This window comes from Branchiostoma lanceolatum, chromosome 7 (genome assembly GCF_035083965.1).
Source record: "Branchiostoma lanceolatum isolate klBraLanc5 chromosome 7, klBraLanc5.hap2, whole genome shotgun sequence".
In the NCBI taxonomy this organism is placed as follows: Eukaryota; Metazoa; Chordata; class Leptocardii; order Amphioxiformes; family Branchiostomatidae; genus Branchiostoma; species Branchiostoma lanceolatum.
Window position 1 is genome coordinate 12,589,013 of NC_089728.1, and position 13,778 is coordinate 12,602,790.

General features: G+C 42.0%; 1 protein-coding gene across 1 annotated transcript; it reads left to right on the plus strand.

Moving 5' to 3' along the window:
- Nucleotides 1-974: 974 nt before the first annotated feature.
- On the plus strand, nt 975-9,897 carry LOC136439388 (uncharacterized). Its single transcript, XM_066434799.1, has 11 exons — nt 975-1,168; nt 3,030-3,081; nt 4,024-4,119; nt 4,969-5,004; nt 5,374-5,472; nt 5,879-5,926; nt 6,836-6,937; nt 7,484-7,504; nt 8,112-8,207; nt 8,646-8,698; nt 9,347-9,897. Exons 1-11 carry the CDS (start codon nt 1,028-1,030, stop codon nt 9,401-9,403), a joined length of 801 nt encoding a protein of 266 aa, XP_066290896.1. The 5' UTR covers nt 975-1,027; the 3' UTR covers nt 9,404-9,897.
- The last annotated feature ends 3,881 nt before the right edge of the window (nt 9,898-13,778 follow it).

Consider the following 13,778-nt stretch of genomic DNA (forward strand, 5'->3'; position numbering starts at 1 on the left):
GCGACAAGTGTTCTGGTAGGTGCACTTGAACATTGCTTGTAAGGAAAAGACTCCTCTCCCAAGAAATATCACCATCTATCAATGACATTAATAGAATAGACTTTAAGAAAATATAGCCTTAGAAAGCTCACATAGACCAAGTATGTATTAAATCATACATATGTATACAACTTGATACAACATGAGTTTTCACCGCCACCCTTTCTATGTGTTAGTTGTTATGCTATGTTCGTAAATCGGGAGGTTTTGGACTAATGATGTTTTGCTCAAAATACCACCTAAAAAGACTTTTAATCAAACTGTTGAAAGGTCGACAGTTTGTCGAGCGAAAGTCATCTTACACTTGTCGTATTTTAAGCTCCATGCGAGGGAAAGTCAGTCGGCCTCGACACGTGACTTGTCAGTGTGCTGCTCACTTGGCGATCCGTACATAAGAAGTTAGGCTTGAAAACACACTTACATGTTACTTTACCATGACGTAGAATTAACATCCTAGCGGTCGCTAGCTGCGATTCTGGGGGGAAAGGACCAACAGAACAGTTGAACATAACGGTCTCTAATCCCTACCTAACCCATTCACCCATCTATCAAGCCATCTCTTCTCTCTCTCACTCTGTCTCGCTTTCTCAACTCGAATGAATAGATAAATGCATGTTTCCTGAAGTTGATTCAATATCTTGAACAAGAAAAAAGGAAAATCAGACAAGCGTTCAATGTTCAGTTTAGTTGTCATGTCTACATGATACACAACGCTTTTCCAAAAAAACGCCTGTTTTCTTTGTCAATGTAGCGTGCATGTTTCGCTAGCAACCGCGACACAACTCATCTGATGTTGACATTCTGGAAATTAAGCAAGAATGGTAAGATACGCTCTACTTGGAGAATGCCATGGGAGGCCAGGCCTTGAATGGCCGGAGTGGCGTGAAAGACACGCCCACATTAGGAGCACCTGTGCTTAAAAGGAGCGCACATCGCCCGGTCTGGCCATCTTCAACTCCCGACACAGAAGGAACCAGAAGAAGTCAACATGCGTCTGTTCGTGGTTATCGCTCTGGCCGTCCTGGCCCTGGCCGAGTCCGCTTCTCTCAAGAAGAAGTCAGACTTGCCAGGAAAGATTTTAGGAGAACTGCAGAGCCTCGAGGCCGCCAAGGCAAAGGAGGAGGCTGCGGTACTTTCTTCTCTTGTTTTCTCATCGTAATGTTTGGCTGTTGCTTATGATTTGATTTTCTCTTCAAACTTTTGGCTCCGGCAGCGAAACTTTTTTGAAAGTTAGGGCCCTGTCACACTTGTGCGTATATTCAAGTGCGCGTGAGTTGCGCTTTAACATTTTTTTGGCTTTGCGGGGAAAAAAGTTGTTTTCTACTTTGACCCACCGTTGTGCAGCCTAGTGATCGAACCTGAGAAATTACTGCAGTATGAAGAACTTGACATGTTGAAACCCGCGTTTTAGAGGCGCACACCGAGAACTTATTTGGCGCACTTCGCGCGAACTTATTTTACTGTGCCGCGCTGCCCGCAGAACATTGGACTATGCTTTGGTCCGAATTGTGCCGGTGCCCGTAGGGGGTGTAACCCACAAATATCCCGGCAGCCGCAGGGTGTCCCACGGAGCCACGTAGGGGGCCCTCGTGGTTCTTCCCTTATTACCGTCTGGCTTACTTCAGATCTGTATCAGGACCACCTGCCCAAAATACTATCCTCCAAGTTTTACAGGATGGCTTGCTTTACCCACCAAGCTTCACCTGTTACAATTTGGGGTCGATTTCACATCTTACAAACCCACAGAGCTCATGATACTGCGCGTGGTCCAGCCGAGTTGTCATCACCCTTTGTCATTTCTATACAGTTCGCGTATTTCAAGTACTCGCTCAAGGTTTTCTTTATGACTGCGTCACTTAGCTTCCCAAGGATCGTAAATGTGGGTTAGCTTCAGCTTCTATCCTCACATTCCGTCGAGTATTCCGGCTGAGCTCACTTTTGCTTTATCGAAGATTATGTTACATAGAGACGTTGTGTTTCGAGGTGCTAGCTTCGCTTTCGTCTCTTTGATGGCTACTGAACTAATTTCTTCAAGTACTCCGGTCGTGGCCCCTTTTGCTTTATCGACGATTATACATAGAGACTTTGTGTGTCTGAGTGCTTGCTTCGCCCCCGTCTCTTTGGGCCCTGTCACACTTGTGCGTATATTCAAGTGCGCGTGAGTTGCGCATTAACATTTATTTGTTTAAGTAAGGTTTTCGGGGGAAAATATGTTTTCTACTTTGACCCACCGTTGTGTGGCCTAGTGATCGAGCCTAAGAAATCTCTTTTTCGGCTGCAAACTTAGCTTAAACCAAAAACATTTATACGCAACTCATGCGAACTTGTCTATAGGCGTGTTAAACTCTATCACAACCACAAACCTTACGTTGCTTTTGGCAGTCCGGTCGCGATCGCGCTCGCTTCAGCTGCTTTCAAGGCTGCAGAGCTCATTATGCCTTCAAGTGTCTCAGTTCGGCTCCCTCATTACTTACAAGTAGTGGTGCGAAAACGTTTTGTTTGTGTAACAAAGCACGACGGAGGACGTTCTGAGCGTATACGTAGCTGGGTTCAGCGAGATCTTTGATTTTCTAAGGCTTTTGCCATTTAGAAAAATATCATGTTGGGTCGTGTGGCGTAACGACAGGGTTTTCGGCCCAGAACCTATGGGTGCCGGGTTCAAATCCCTAGATGCCACCGATTTTGTGCCCTTGGGAAAAATTCACTTTACACGACTTTCCCCACTCCAAATAGCTACATTATGTGTGTGGGTCACGACAGCTGCCTGTGCCCTACGTGTATTTGTCTGTTGCAAATCCAATAAAATCCAAATCCAAAAATATCAAATCCCGGGTTCCGGACTGCACTTGACACCCTGTGATAAACCTAGAAATAAATAAAAAAGAAGTAAATGGCTTAAGATTAGTCTGTTATAACAATATTCCTTCATGTTATAATATTCATAGTTGGTGACATGTTTTGTTTGAACTTGTCCTTCCCATTTTTTTCAGCTCGCCAAGAAGGCTGATAAGCGCGAAGAAGAAGATGACTTTGGTCTCCCAGGTAAGAAACGTCTGAAGACGAAGTACCGAAGTCGTTTTTGTTCAAACCTGTTGCTTTCATACGAGAGTAAGGTACTTGTAGTTAGTCCGGTAACTGCTTTCATGTGCAAGATATGGATAGAACAGAAAAGAAAATTCGAACAAACGAAACTTAAAATGAATTGTATGAACGTTTGGCATGATTATTTTTCGTGAATGCATACAAATTAACATTTGCAGCTATAATGTCACAAGATGGTCCCATACTGTCAAATACCATTATGATGTGGCGAGCCAACATTGTTTTCCGTAGTCTGTTGTCTGTCAAACTTGACACTGCACACCTCGCAGTCGCATCTCTGCAAAGTCCCGTTCAACTGTTCATTTCCAGATAACTTCTTGTTGCCCATCGCCTAACGGATGTCTTTAGCTTCTAATACTGTTTAAGTCCCTACATAAGGAAGAAAGGTATTTATCTATAAACAAAATACAGCATAGAGCAGATTAGTTGTCACAAATTACATATTGAAACAGGAAGGCACAAGTAAGTTAAGTCAAATAGAAGATGAGCGGCACTTCATTTTAGATTGTAGACTTAACGATAAAGAAGAAATGTTCTTTTCAAATGTATTAATGAAAAATTCCCATACTTTGAATATTCAAACGCAACGGATAAATTCATATTTTTGTTGCGTCTAGACAACCCTCGTACATGATCTGTTCATACATCTACACTTGTACAAAGAAGCGAGAAGAAGTTGACTCTACTGGATTAGCTTAGCTTATCACTTTCGTCTACCATGTATGTTTAAACTATGTAGTGTATATATTTCACTGTATGATGTGTGTCATTTACATGTTAGTTTGGTTTATGTCAGACGACCTGTATCTAGCCCCTCGGGGCACGAATGTACAATAAAGATCTTCATTCATTCATTAATATTCCATAACCTCGTTGTTCCAGACATGGACATCGCCTTTAACGGCGACGGTGGCGCTTTCCTGGGCGTCGTCCTCACTCCCGAAGACGCCGTCTGTGTGGTATCGGCTGCCGAGGAATGTGAGTTCAGTACCTTATCATGAATTTTACTTGGACAACGTCTTACTCACAGAAACGTTGGTGTCAAGTTGTATCAAAGTTATGAAATGTTTAGCCAACTAACAGCTAATAAGCTTTATTAACATTTTACTAAGCATTAGTACCGTAGATATAGAAACTTATTGTAGACTAGCAAATTAGTATGATCTTGTATCACATGTATGCCTTATGTTTTACTTTACATTTGTACTTAGCTTCGACATTGTTGTCAACATGCAATTAGCCTACGGGCATGATTTTGCAATAATAAACCAGTACTGAAGTTGTCTATGCCCATCGTTCGCTTTGTTATGAATGCCTTGAAACTAATCTTGTCGCTAGAAGTTATTGATTTGAGCTTCTTAGGCAAAATTGACCAGAAGTACTTGGCTGGCATGTTATCAACTGTTACATAGTTATTTGTTTACTACTTGCTGCAGTAGATACAGCTTTGCTATGTCGATACGTTTCCAACTGATGGATATTTACTCTTCTATTCCCGGTAAAATTGAGGAATGCGAACCTTGTATTGATGGCAAAAAGAATGCATACATATAACGGTACTTTACCTGAACTGATGCAAGTTTTCAGTAAGAGTTAATTGACACCAATCTGGCAAAATATTGAACCATCATTTCTTTCTGTTACATGTTTAGACGTTATCGAAGCTTTGCCGTTAGTCAGTAAAGTTTGCATCTCTGCCGGCATTACTGATGTTGGATCTAGCATATAACCCGATTTGGAACAACCCCGCATATATGTGCTGATTTAGGTGAAATAGCATTAATAGTTTTGATTCACCATTTCTAAACGTGTTGTTATCTTTCCTAGATGGTGGCTGGATTGCAGAGGGGATCAACATCTACCGTGAGTATTGCATTCCGTTCATGCATGGACATGTTAACTGCATTTTAGTGAAATTGTGTCATACAGAGAGCCTACTTCGCCCTTTCACAAATTCTTGTTCAGTATCAAGTACATATTGTTTTCTTTATAGCAGACTTCAACTATTTTCAGACGCAAAGAAATTCATAGTCATCAAATTTCGGTCTTCTTCAAAAGGACCAGATTGCTATGAACACGTGACCTCGTGGACGCGTGACGTCAACAAAGGCCCGATTTGCACACGTTTTTTTGAGTCGACTTGGAGTCTGAGGATAGAGGACTCTAGGCCACTTAAATGTGTAAAGCGGGCCAAACGCCAACGGTCAAAGGTCTTTTTTGTGTATCCCTTAGACATGGCGGGGTTCTTCTTTAAGGAAAGGGACGACTGGATGATGGGATACCTCATGACAACTGACGAGGCCATCGCTGGCGTGTCGTGCCTGTATGGAGGTAGGAATACTTGCTTGTTTGTTTATTTTTATTTATCCAAGGGGTTACATATCGCCTGTAACGGCCCTGGGTGGCAATCCCTACTTTGTACATGAACATGTATATACGATGTGTGTGTGTGCTTGTGTGCACATGTGTTTGTGCACGTGTGTGTGCGTTTGTGTGTGTGCGTTTGTGTGTGTGTGTGTATATGTGTGTGTGTGTGTGCGTTTGTGTGTGTGTGTGCTTGTGTGCGTGTGTGTGTGTGTGTGTGTGTGTGTGTGTATGTGCATGTGTGTGCGTCTATGTCTATGCGCTTGTACACGAAATTTCTCCTGAATAAAAGCAGAATCAGGTTCAAATTATTGTATTAGTCTTGCCTTGTCGTTATAGCAGCTGTCAATACCGCCATCTCTTTATTTTTCAGCGGACCCACCACCATGTTCTTACGACGGAACTGGATGCGACATTTCCAGTAAGTCCGTTTTCTTGTCCTTAACGTGTCAATAAGCACCTTAACGTGGCCTGATGTCTTACAATATACTCTAAATGCCCTTTAAGTTTGCGTGGTTTTTATTTCGCGCCATGGCGAAAATGGAGTGTTTGCGGTGGTTTTAAGTTCGCGGCAGAGCTATAGTCACATACTGCTACAGAATTGGACAAAAATGCTTTAAGTTCGCGGTGAAACGGTTGCCGCGAAAACCGCGAACATAAAACCACCGCGAACATTTCTGCATTTACAGTATTTTAGAACTCTTATTATTTTGTACTCATCATAAACCTAATCTATAAACTTCGATGAGCCTTGTTAGGCGCTGACTACTAGTACGAAAAGAAACTCGAATCCTAGAACTCTTGGTCCAAAATCTAAGGGCCCTATTATCACACTTGTACGCATGTATTCAAGTGCGTACGAGTGGCGCATTAAATATTTTTCTTTTTTGTTTAAGCAACGTTTGCGGGGATGAAATTGCTTTCTACTTTGATCCAGTTGTGCAGTGGTTAGCTATCGAACAAAAGAAATGACATCTTCGGCTGCTAAGTTAACCTAAACCAAAAACACGCAACTCCCGCAGACATGTGAGGGGGGCTTAAGAGCTTGACCACGTCATGTACGTGTTAAAGCCCCTGTCACACTTGTGCGTATATACAAGTCCGCATGAGTTGCGTATTAGCATGTTTTTGGTTTAGGTTACGTTTGCAGCCGAATAAGTGATTTCTTAGGTTCGAACACTAGGCTGTACAACGGTGGGTCAAAGTAGAAAACAACTTTTTCCCCGCAAACCTTACTTAAACCAAAAAAAATTTAATTCGCAACTCACGCGTACTTGAATATACGCACAAGTGTGACAGGGCCCTAACATCGATTTCGTCCGTCCCACAGGCTACATCGACACCCTCAAGGGCGATGAGGACCTGGCCATCTCCGGGTACGGCATGGGAATGACTGACGCCATCCCCATGGTCGCGGGCAACATCGACGAGAGTGAGTACTGTACTAACAGAGGCATTCAGCACCGCAGCACACACAGGGGCGCATGGACACAGACAGATAGAGATAGAGGAACACCTTACCGGAACAGAAAGAGAAAATGACAAGTACACGCGCACACGCACATACACGCACGCACACGCACGCACACACACACACACACACCACACACACACACACACACACACACACACACACACACACACACACACACACACACACACACACAGGCACGCACACACACACACACACACACACACACACACACACACAGGCACGCACACACACACACACACACACACAGGCACGCACACATGTATGCATGTAATAGGTTCCCCTCATTTGTGATCAGTCATGGAGTGCCCGTTTATTTCAAGTTCCTTTTTTTAAACAATAGTTCTTATTGACGCTCCAATGCATTCCACTAGCACTTGTTTGAATATGAAAATATTTAGCAAATATATATATATAATCACCATCTGATTAAGTTTATTATGCTGTGAGCCAGACAAATAACACATGATTGTTGTCATATTTCAGATGGTGTAATCGACGAAGACGGTAAGTTTGATACATATTATGATAATCATTCTATCATCGATTGCTTCGTGTTCAGCATAGTGATAAAGATTTAGCACTGGTCAGTTTGAATATGATAAGTTACATTCAAAACGTCCAATCCAGATGATCGTCGAATATCCTCTATAACCATAACTATGATTCATAACAGAAATAGAGACCCTGTAACTCTCAGAACTAATTAATATATGGCTAACAGTAGAAATAATCTATCGAATAATGTTCAATGCTAATGCTCTATACTAGAACAGTATGTTGAAATAGTATGCTGCGTCGGGAATGTATTATGATATTGTCTCGTTATTGCACAATATTGTATAGAAATTTGCCGACATAGGTAGATAAATAAATGGGGACAGGAGGCGTCACTATCTCAAGCCTGTATATGACTGTCTCTTTTGTCACGTGATGATCAACATTAAGTCACGTGACAAGAGAACTCCAATACGAGATCTGACTGTAATACCGGGTTGAAGAAGAGTGTTCGTCTTGAAAGCTTCCCAGAACAAACTATTTATGTTGTGTGTAATGTTTAAATATTTGTCAAAAGATAAATGAATTAAGCGTTACTGTGTGTGTCTGTCCCCAGGTGTGCACGATGCTGCCGCTGCGCTTGGGGAGGAACATAGCGGATATCTGGTGCCGTACGCGGAAGCCGTGGGGGGCGTGGCAGAGGCTCTGGGCGGTAAGACTCTCTCCTCTTTCCAACTTTAGACGACTTCATTTGGATAATTTGCATGCTTATTACCTCCATGAAGAATGGAGGTATAGTTTTTACTCGGTTTGCGTCTGTGCGTGTGTGTCCGGTGGCATGGTTTTCCATGATATTTGGCACGTGACTGGGTAGTTGTTATTAGTCCGACGATCAAGGTTGATTTTGGGCCTCCTAGTGGCCGACTTTGGTACTGCAGCAGGACTTCCGTTTTTTTGGTCCTGTACTTACTGTGGTCTTGTTTAATGGGATTTTTTAAGTACTGGATGGGCGTTAACACTTTTAGATTATTCCATACTTCTACTGACAATTTGTAAACACAGCGTTTACTTTAAAAGATATGGAGCATGACCTTGTTGTTGTCTTTCGCTATTTGTAAATAACAGGTTGCTTGTTTAATTTCTATCATAGTCGATTCCCCGATACTGGAAAAGAAAGAGGTGGCAAAGAAGAAGAGCACCGAGGTAAGTAACTCTTGTTAGTCTTTTTACATCATGTCATCATATCTAAGATGGTACACATTCTACAAAAGATTTGCAATCTGATATGGCAATGTTTTGTTTAATCATTTAAGGCTGACCCAGTGTAATGACTCGTCTTCATTGTCAATAAATACAATACAAAAATACGAAAAAATCATACAAGGTCATAACGCTTATCATGACTGTCATGGAAACGAATCTCTAATTCATATTTTCATTTGGTAGCCCCTGTAGACTAGCATCAATATTGTAGAAATTATTCTAAACGTGTAAACGGTTCCAAAACTGTCCCTGTGGTGCAATGATATGAACGAGTACTCGTTGTAGTAGATTTACATTTTCTCACCTATAAAGCAGAGAATTACAGAAGCGCAACGTGTATTACCACAGGGGTAAATATTTTGGGACAACCTGCCAAGTTAATCGATAAAAAGTAAAACATGCTAACAACTACAATTGTCAGCATGAAATTACAGTTATAAAGGAAGTCGAAATGGGGTCCAAAGTCGAACTTCCGAAACTATTCAATTGGTCAACTTCGCTACTAGATACAAACGATTTGGATAGACGGCACCTGGAACATAACATCCGTGAGCGTGGTAAGAAGTTGTGTTTCTCCTTACTCTACAGGTTGCCGAACTGCTGCAGAAGCTCCGTGAAACCGTCCGTAACCTGAAGCAGAAGTAGGCCCGGCCCGGACAGCGAACCTGTACCGACACCTGAACCGGGACTGACTGGAGGAACATACACCGAACAACAACGCCCGACTCCACCATGTTTGTAGTACGGATTCCGGATACAGACGTTGATACCATGTCTTTCATTTCCACATTTCAGCAGACGGGCAACGACCCAGGAAATATCACTCCAAAGCCTCTTGTCAGTCCTTTACTCAGACAAATGGATTACGAATACTTCAATCTCCCTTCTTTTTGAATGATTACTCCTTGTACGTTTTAGATGTAGCTGTTTTTTTCGTGTTCTATCAAGTCACTTTTCTATGCAGTTAAACAAGCAGCAAATTGATAAAAAGGCTATTCGATTTATCTACGAATCTACGACAACTCTCATTATACATGCGAACTGTTCTAACCACCAGTATGCATGTTACTTCCTTAAACGATGCCTGACTATGTTTTCTTTATATGTTTATTAGAAATAAAAAAGCATCTCTATGCAAACATGTGTTGTTGTTTTTTGAGTGACGTGTAAAATAATTACTGTATCTGTCAAGTCACATTTGACATTAGAATGATAAAATAAAGATGAACTTTTTACGCTTGTAATGGAAGCAACTGTATGAAGCTGGGATTAGGAAAGTCTGCAGTTAATGGTGGCCTCTAACCCCAGTAGTATACAAAGCAACAGCAAGAAACCCAAGACGTACAACTTGCTCCTGTTACAAACCTCTCCCCCAAACCATTACATGATGTTAAGATCTTAAAACCCATAGAATCAACATGGCAGCCTAACAGACTGATGGAATGCCACTAAAGATGTGTGATAAGCCGAGCTTTAGCTTTACAGTAAGACTTAAAAAGCAGTCACCATCCCTCAGAGTGTCAAGTTTCTGACATAAAAGCATCTGTGACGTCATTGTACCTCTTCCAATGACATGGAACCAAGGAGGGCCACAGCAAGTGAAGGCTAGGGATTACGGGGTCTCCGAAGTGCGGGTAATATTCGTGGGAAATTTTGACCGACACCTCAGGCTGCAATACCAGTCCCGTTACATCATGCATCTACGGACTTGGTTTAGAAGATTTGAAATTCTTCCTGAATCCTGTACCTTATTGAAATTTTCACTGACAACAATGCCCACGATCCTACCCTTTCCGTACCTTACTGTGTTGTTTCAAAGACATTGTTGTGTGAATCCAAACACAACTAACTCAATCTCGACTTACTGTCAAAATGTGTTGACATTTTCAGCTAAACATGGAGCTACTATTTGTCTAATTTACACCGATCCCCGCCCTTCCTTCACAACCCTTGCAGCGGTTTTGTTGCGAGAATTCAAACACAAAGACTTTGAGCTAGGCTTGTGGACGTTTCCAATGTACCGAGACCAGCGGACAATCTTTTCAGGCTCCTGTGCCAGTACAAACAAACGTACACAGAAGTCAGCGACACGCCTGGTGCCTGTCATCTTTCACTGGCCGGGGGGATGTCACGGTACGCGACTGGTGAGGGTCTAGTAGTTAGCAACCCTGTTGTGGACACAAACATGGTTGTTAACCGGCCGGCCGCTCGGCTGGTGCTTATGACTACCGTTGCTAGGGCTCAGTGCGTTTATTGTAAGAAGAGTCACAAATTCAGCACGTTTCATAAAACATGGCACAACACTTCTCTATGAGAGTAAGAGTCAACTCTTTGGTGTATGAAGATCTAGGGCATCTGTTCTTATATACGTCACAGGCCAGCCCATAACTATATCCTTTAGTCGAGTAGCCTTATCTATGTGTAGACTTGATCATTTCTATCTTTCATATGTAATGATCATGATCTTAAAAACAACTCTATCAAAGAGGAGATTCGCAGGAACTTGGTGGTCACAAAAGGAACGTTCTTACCTCCAGATAAAAGGTCTTGGAAAATGAATGAACCCTTCAAAATAATGTATAATTCTTTTAAGTTGCATTTAGCTTGACATTCAATTGACCCAATTGACCCAAACTCATTATTGGTAATGGCCTAATGTTTGTTCTAATGATAGAGATCAAGTCATATCCCACATGGCGTTCTGACATCTGTCAGTAATGAGTGTCACGACAATGTTTGATAACTCGAGACTTTGACAACTCCGCACTTTAACGTTCAAAAACTATCACGATCAGTTATGCCATGCATTAGCTCTAGGTCAAATCTAGTCGGGTGTAGCCCTGACTACGTGTCCAAACATGATTGTGATTACGGTAATGGTCTCTTTTCATGGGGAGAAGTGGTCCAGGATGAAATAATCTCCGTGGACTGAAGTGTCAAACTGGTGAAGCGATGAAGTTGAAGAAGTGCCAAGACCTTTGTCTTCCATCTAGCCGAGGGCCATACGGGAATGGAAACATGTCATTTCCCTACAAAGGAAGTTTATGTAAATCCGGAAACCCGGAAGAATGATGATGATGATGATGATGATGATGATGATGATGGTGATGGTGATGATGATGATGATGAAATGTATGTAAGTTTAAAGTATATGCGTAATATCTATATGTATAAAGTCCTTTTTATTACTTGTAATTTTATAGTTTTATGTGTAGAAACGATTACTCCGTACAAAATGCTGCGAAATGTTTTTACAATGCTTCTGTGCAAAAATAAACCATTCATTCATTCATTCATTGCCTTGATAGTAGATACAGACCATTTATCTTCATCAATCTGGCAATAAATGGAATCCAACAGCAGTGCAGTATGTGTAATGTCCATGAGTTTGCTAGAATAGATTGTATTTTCAATGTGGAAACACGAACACGGATTGTTTATAGGGTTATTCCACAGAGACTAGACCGTAAAGAGATTATTGAGTAAGACATTTGACTGATCCTGTAATGTCTTTCAGTGAGATATTAGTGATCTCCAATGTCTTAGAAATAGTCTTTCAGTGATTAAACAATGATCTTAAACGACGTCTGAGGTTCATTTAGAATCTTTCTTAAATATGCTAATGACACAAAAAAGTGTTCTGTTCTCTCTAGATCTGCCTGACTAGTTGGATGCTTTTGAAACCACCGAGATCTACCAGCAATCTGGACAACAACGTTAACGTACCTTCTACAAAATGCATTTATGTAGAGAATCAACCGTTTTGTTATTGTGCGGTTAAAGGACCTCAAAGCACAAATTAACACTTATAAATAGTGATCTCTTGTTAGTTCAAGGAAATTTAGGTCATCCTATAGTAAATGGTTTTCTTCTCCTTGTACGTTGGTTATATATAGACATGTGAATGGCACCAGGCGCTGGCTTGGAGAACGAACGGGTACTTCTGAACTATCCTAGTCGATTCGCCATAAGGATCAAGTTCTATGGAACCAGAGTTCGAGCCTAACTCAGCATGAGTGGTAGGGTTTGCATTCAAATAATCTCGGTTGGTACCCAATTAAGGTTGGGTTTACACACGCATTTCTAAGCACACTCGGATTTTGCTCCGGGTGTACTTGGAAACGCGTGTGTAATCCATCCTAAGAGACGTACAGTCGGTGGCCACGCATATGAGGGAGCGTCAGAGCTTAGCGCCAGGTGTCAAACCTCTGCACGTGAAAGAACTCAACACAGCCATGGAGCTATGGTGTAAAGTAAGGGTGACCCTTTGTGCTGAACTGAAAATGCGAGCTGTGGTGGGATCACAATGCAATATGAGCTGTTGGAAAAGTTTTACGCTTCGCCTCAGTCTGATGCTAGCCGCAGCTTGATTACTAAGAGTTTGTTCAACGTTCTACCGGACAATATGTTCTCGTATCCCTCAAACCCTTGTTTCTCATGTAATGTCAAAAAGACAGTCCTTCTGTAGCCGGATGGCCGCCTCGTTTCTCGTGAAATAATAACACATTGATACGTACCCACAAGGTTAGCGGGTATTTTACACATCACAGATTACCAACCAGGGTTCACGTTCAACAAACCTGTAGGTCAGCGTTCTACAGGGCATGCACAGTCCCACCAAAGCCCAACCCCACACCCTTGTTGTTTTTAAAATGTCAACCACTAGCCCCTTTAACCCGCCCCGCTTTTTGTATAAACACAGCTGACCACGTCATCTTTAAGGGACGGCCATCTATTGACAGCTTCATAGGCAGTCATCTCTCGTCCTCGAGTCATGGAATGTGCCTCATGATCAATGTAGCTTATCACGTGAATTGATACTAACGTGAGTATATGGGATGTTTTTCGGCGTGCAAAACTACATAATATTGAGCTTTATTGAGTAATAATGTGACAAGCCCTTCCCTTGTTGTACACACAAGGTGAGAGTGAAACCTTGACCGGTTGGTCGACTCCGTGTCGTTCTTTCGGGCAGTCTGTTCGAGTGCCCATCCTTCATCCTATTGTTTTCCATCTGCGC

What these genes read in the sequence shown, in the direction of transcription:
- LOC136439388 (XM_066434799.1), top strand. Translation starts at nt 1,028, where the DNA reads ATGCGTCTGTTCGTGGTTATCGCTCTGGCCGTCCTGGCCCTGGCCGAG. An exon ending in AGGCAAAGGAGGAGGCTGCG is followed by an intron (nt 1,169 to 3,029) that starts GTACTTTCTTCT and finishes CATTTTTTTCAG; the next exon opens with CTCGCCAAGAAGGCTGATAA. An exon ending in CGTGTCGTGCCTGTATGGAG is followed by an intron (nt 5,473 to 5,878) that starts GTAGGAATACTT and finishes TTTATTTTTCAG; the next exon opens with CGGACCCACCACCATGTTCT.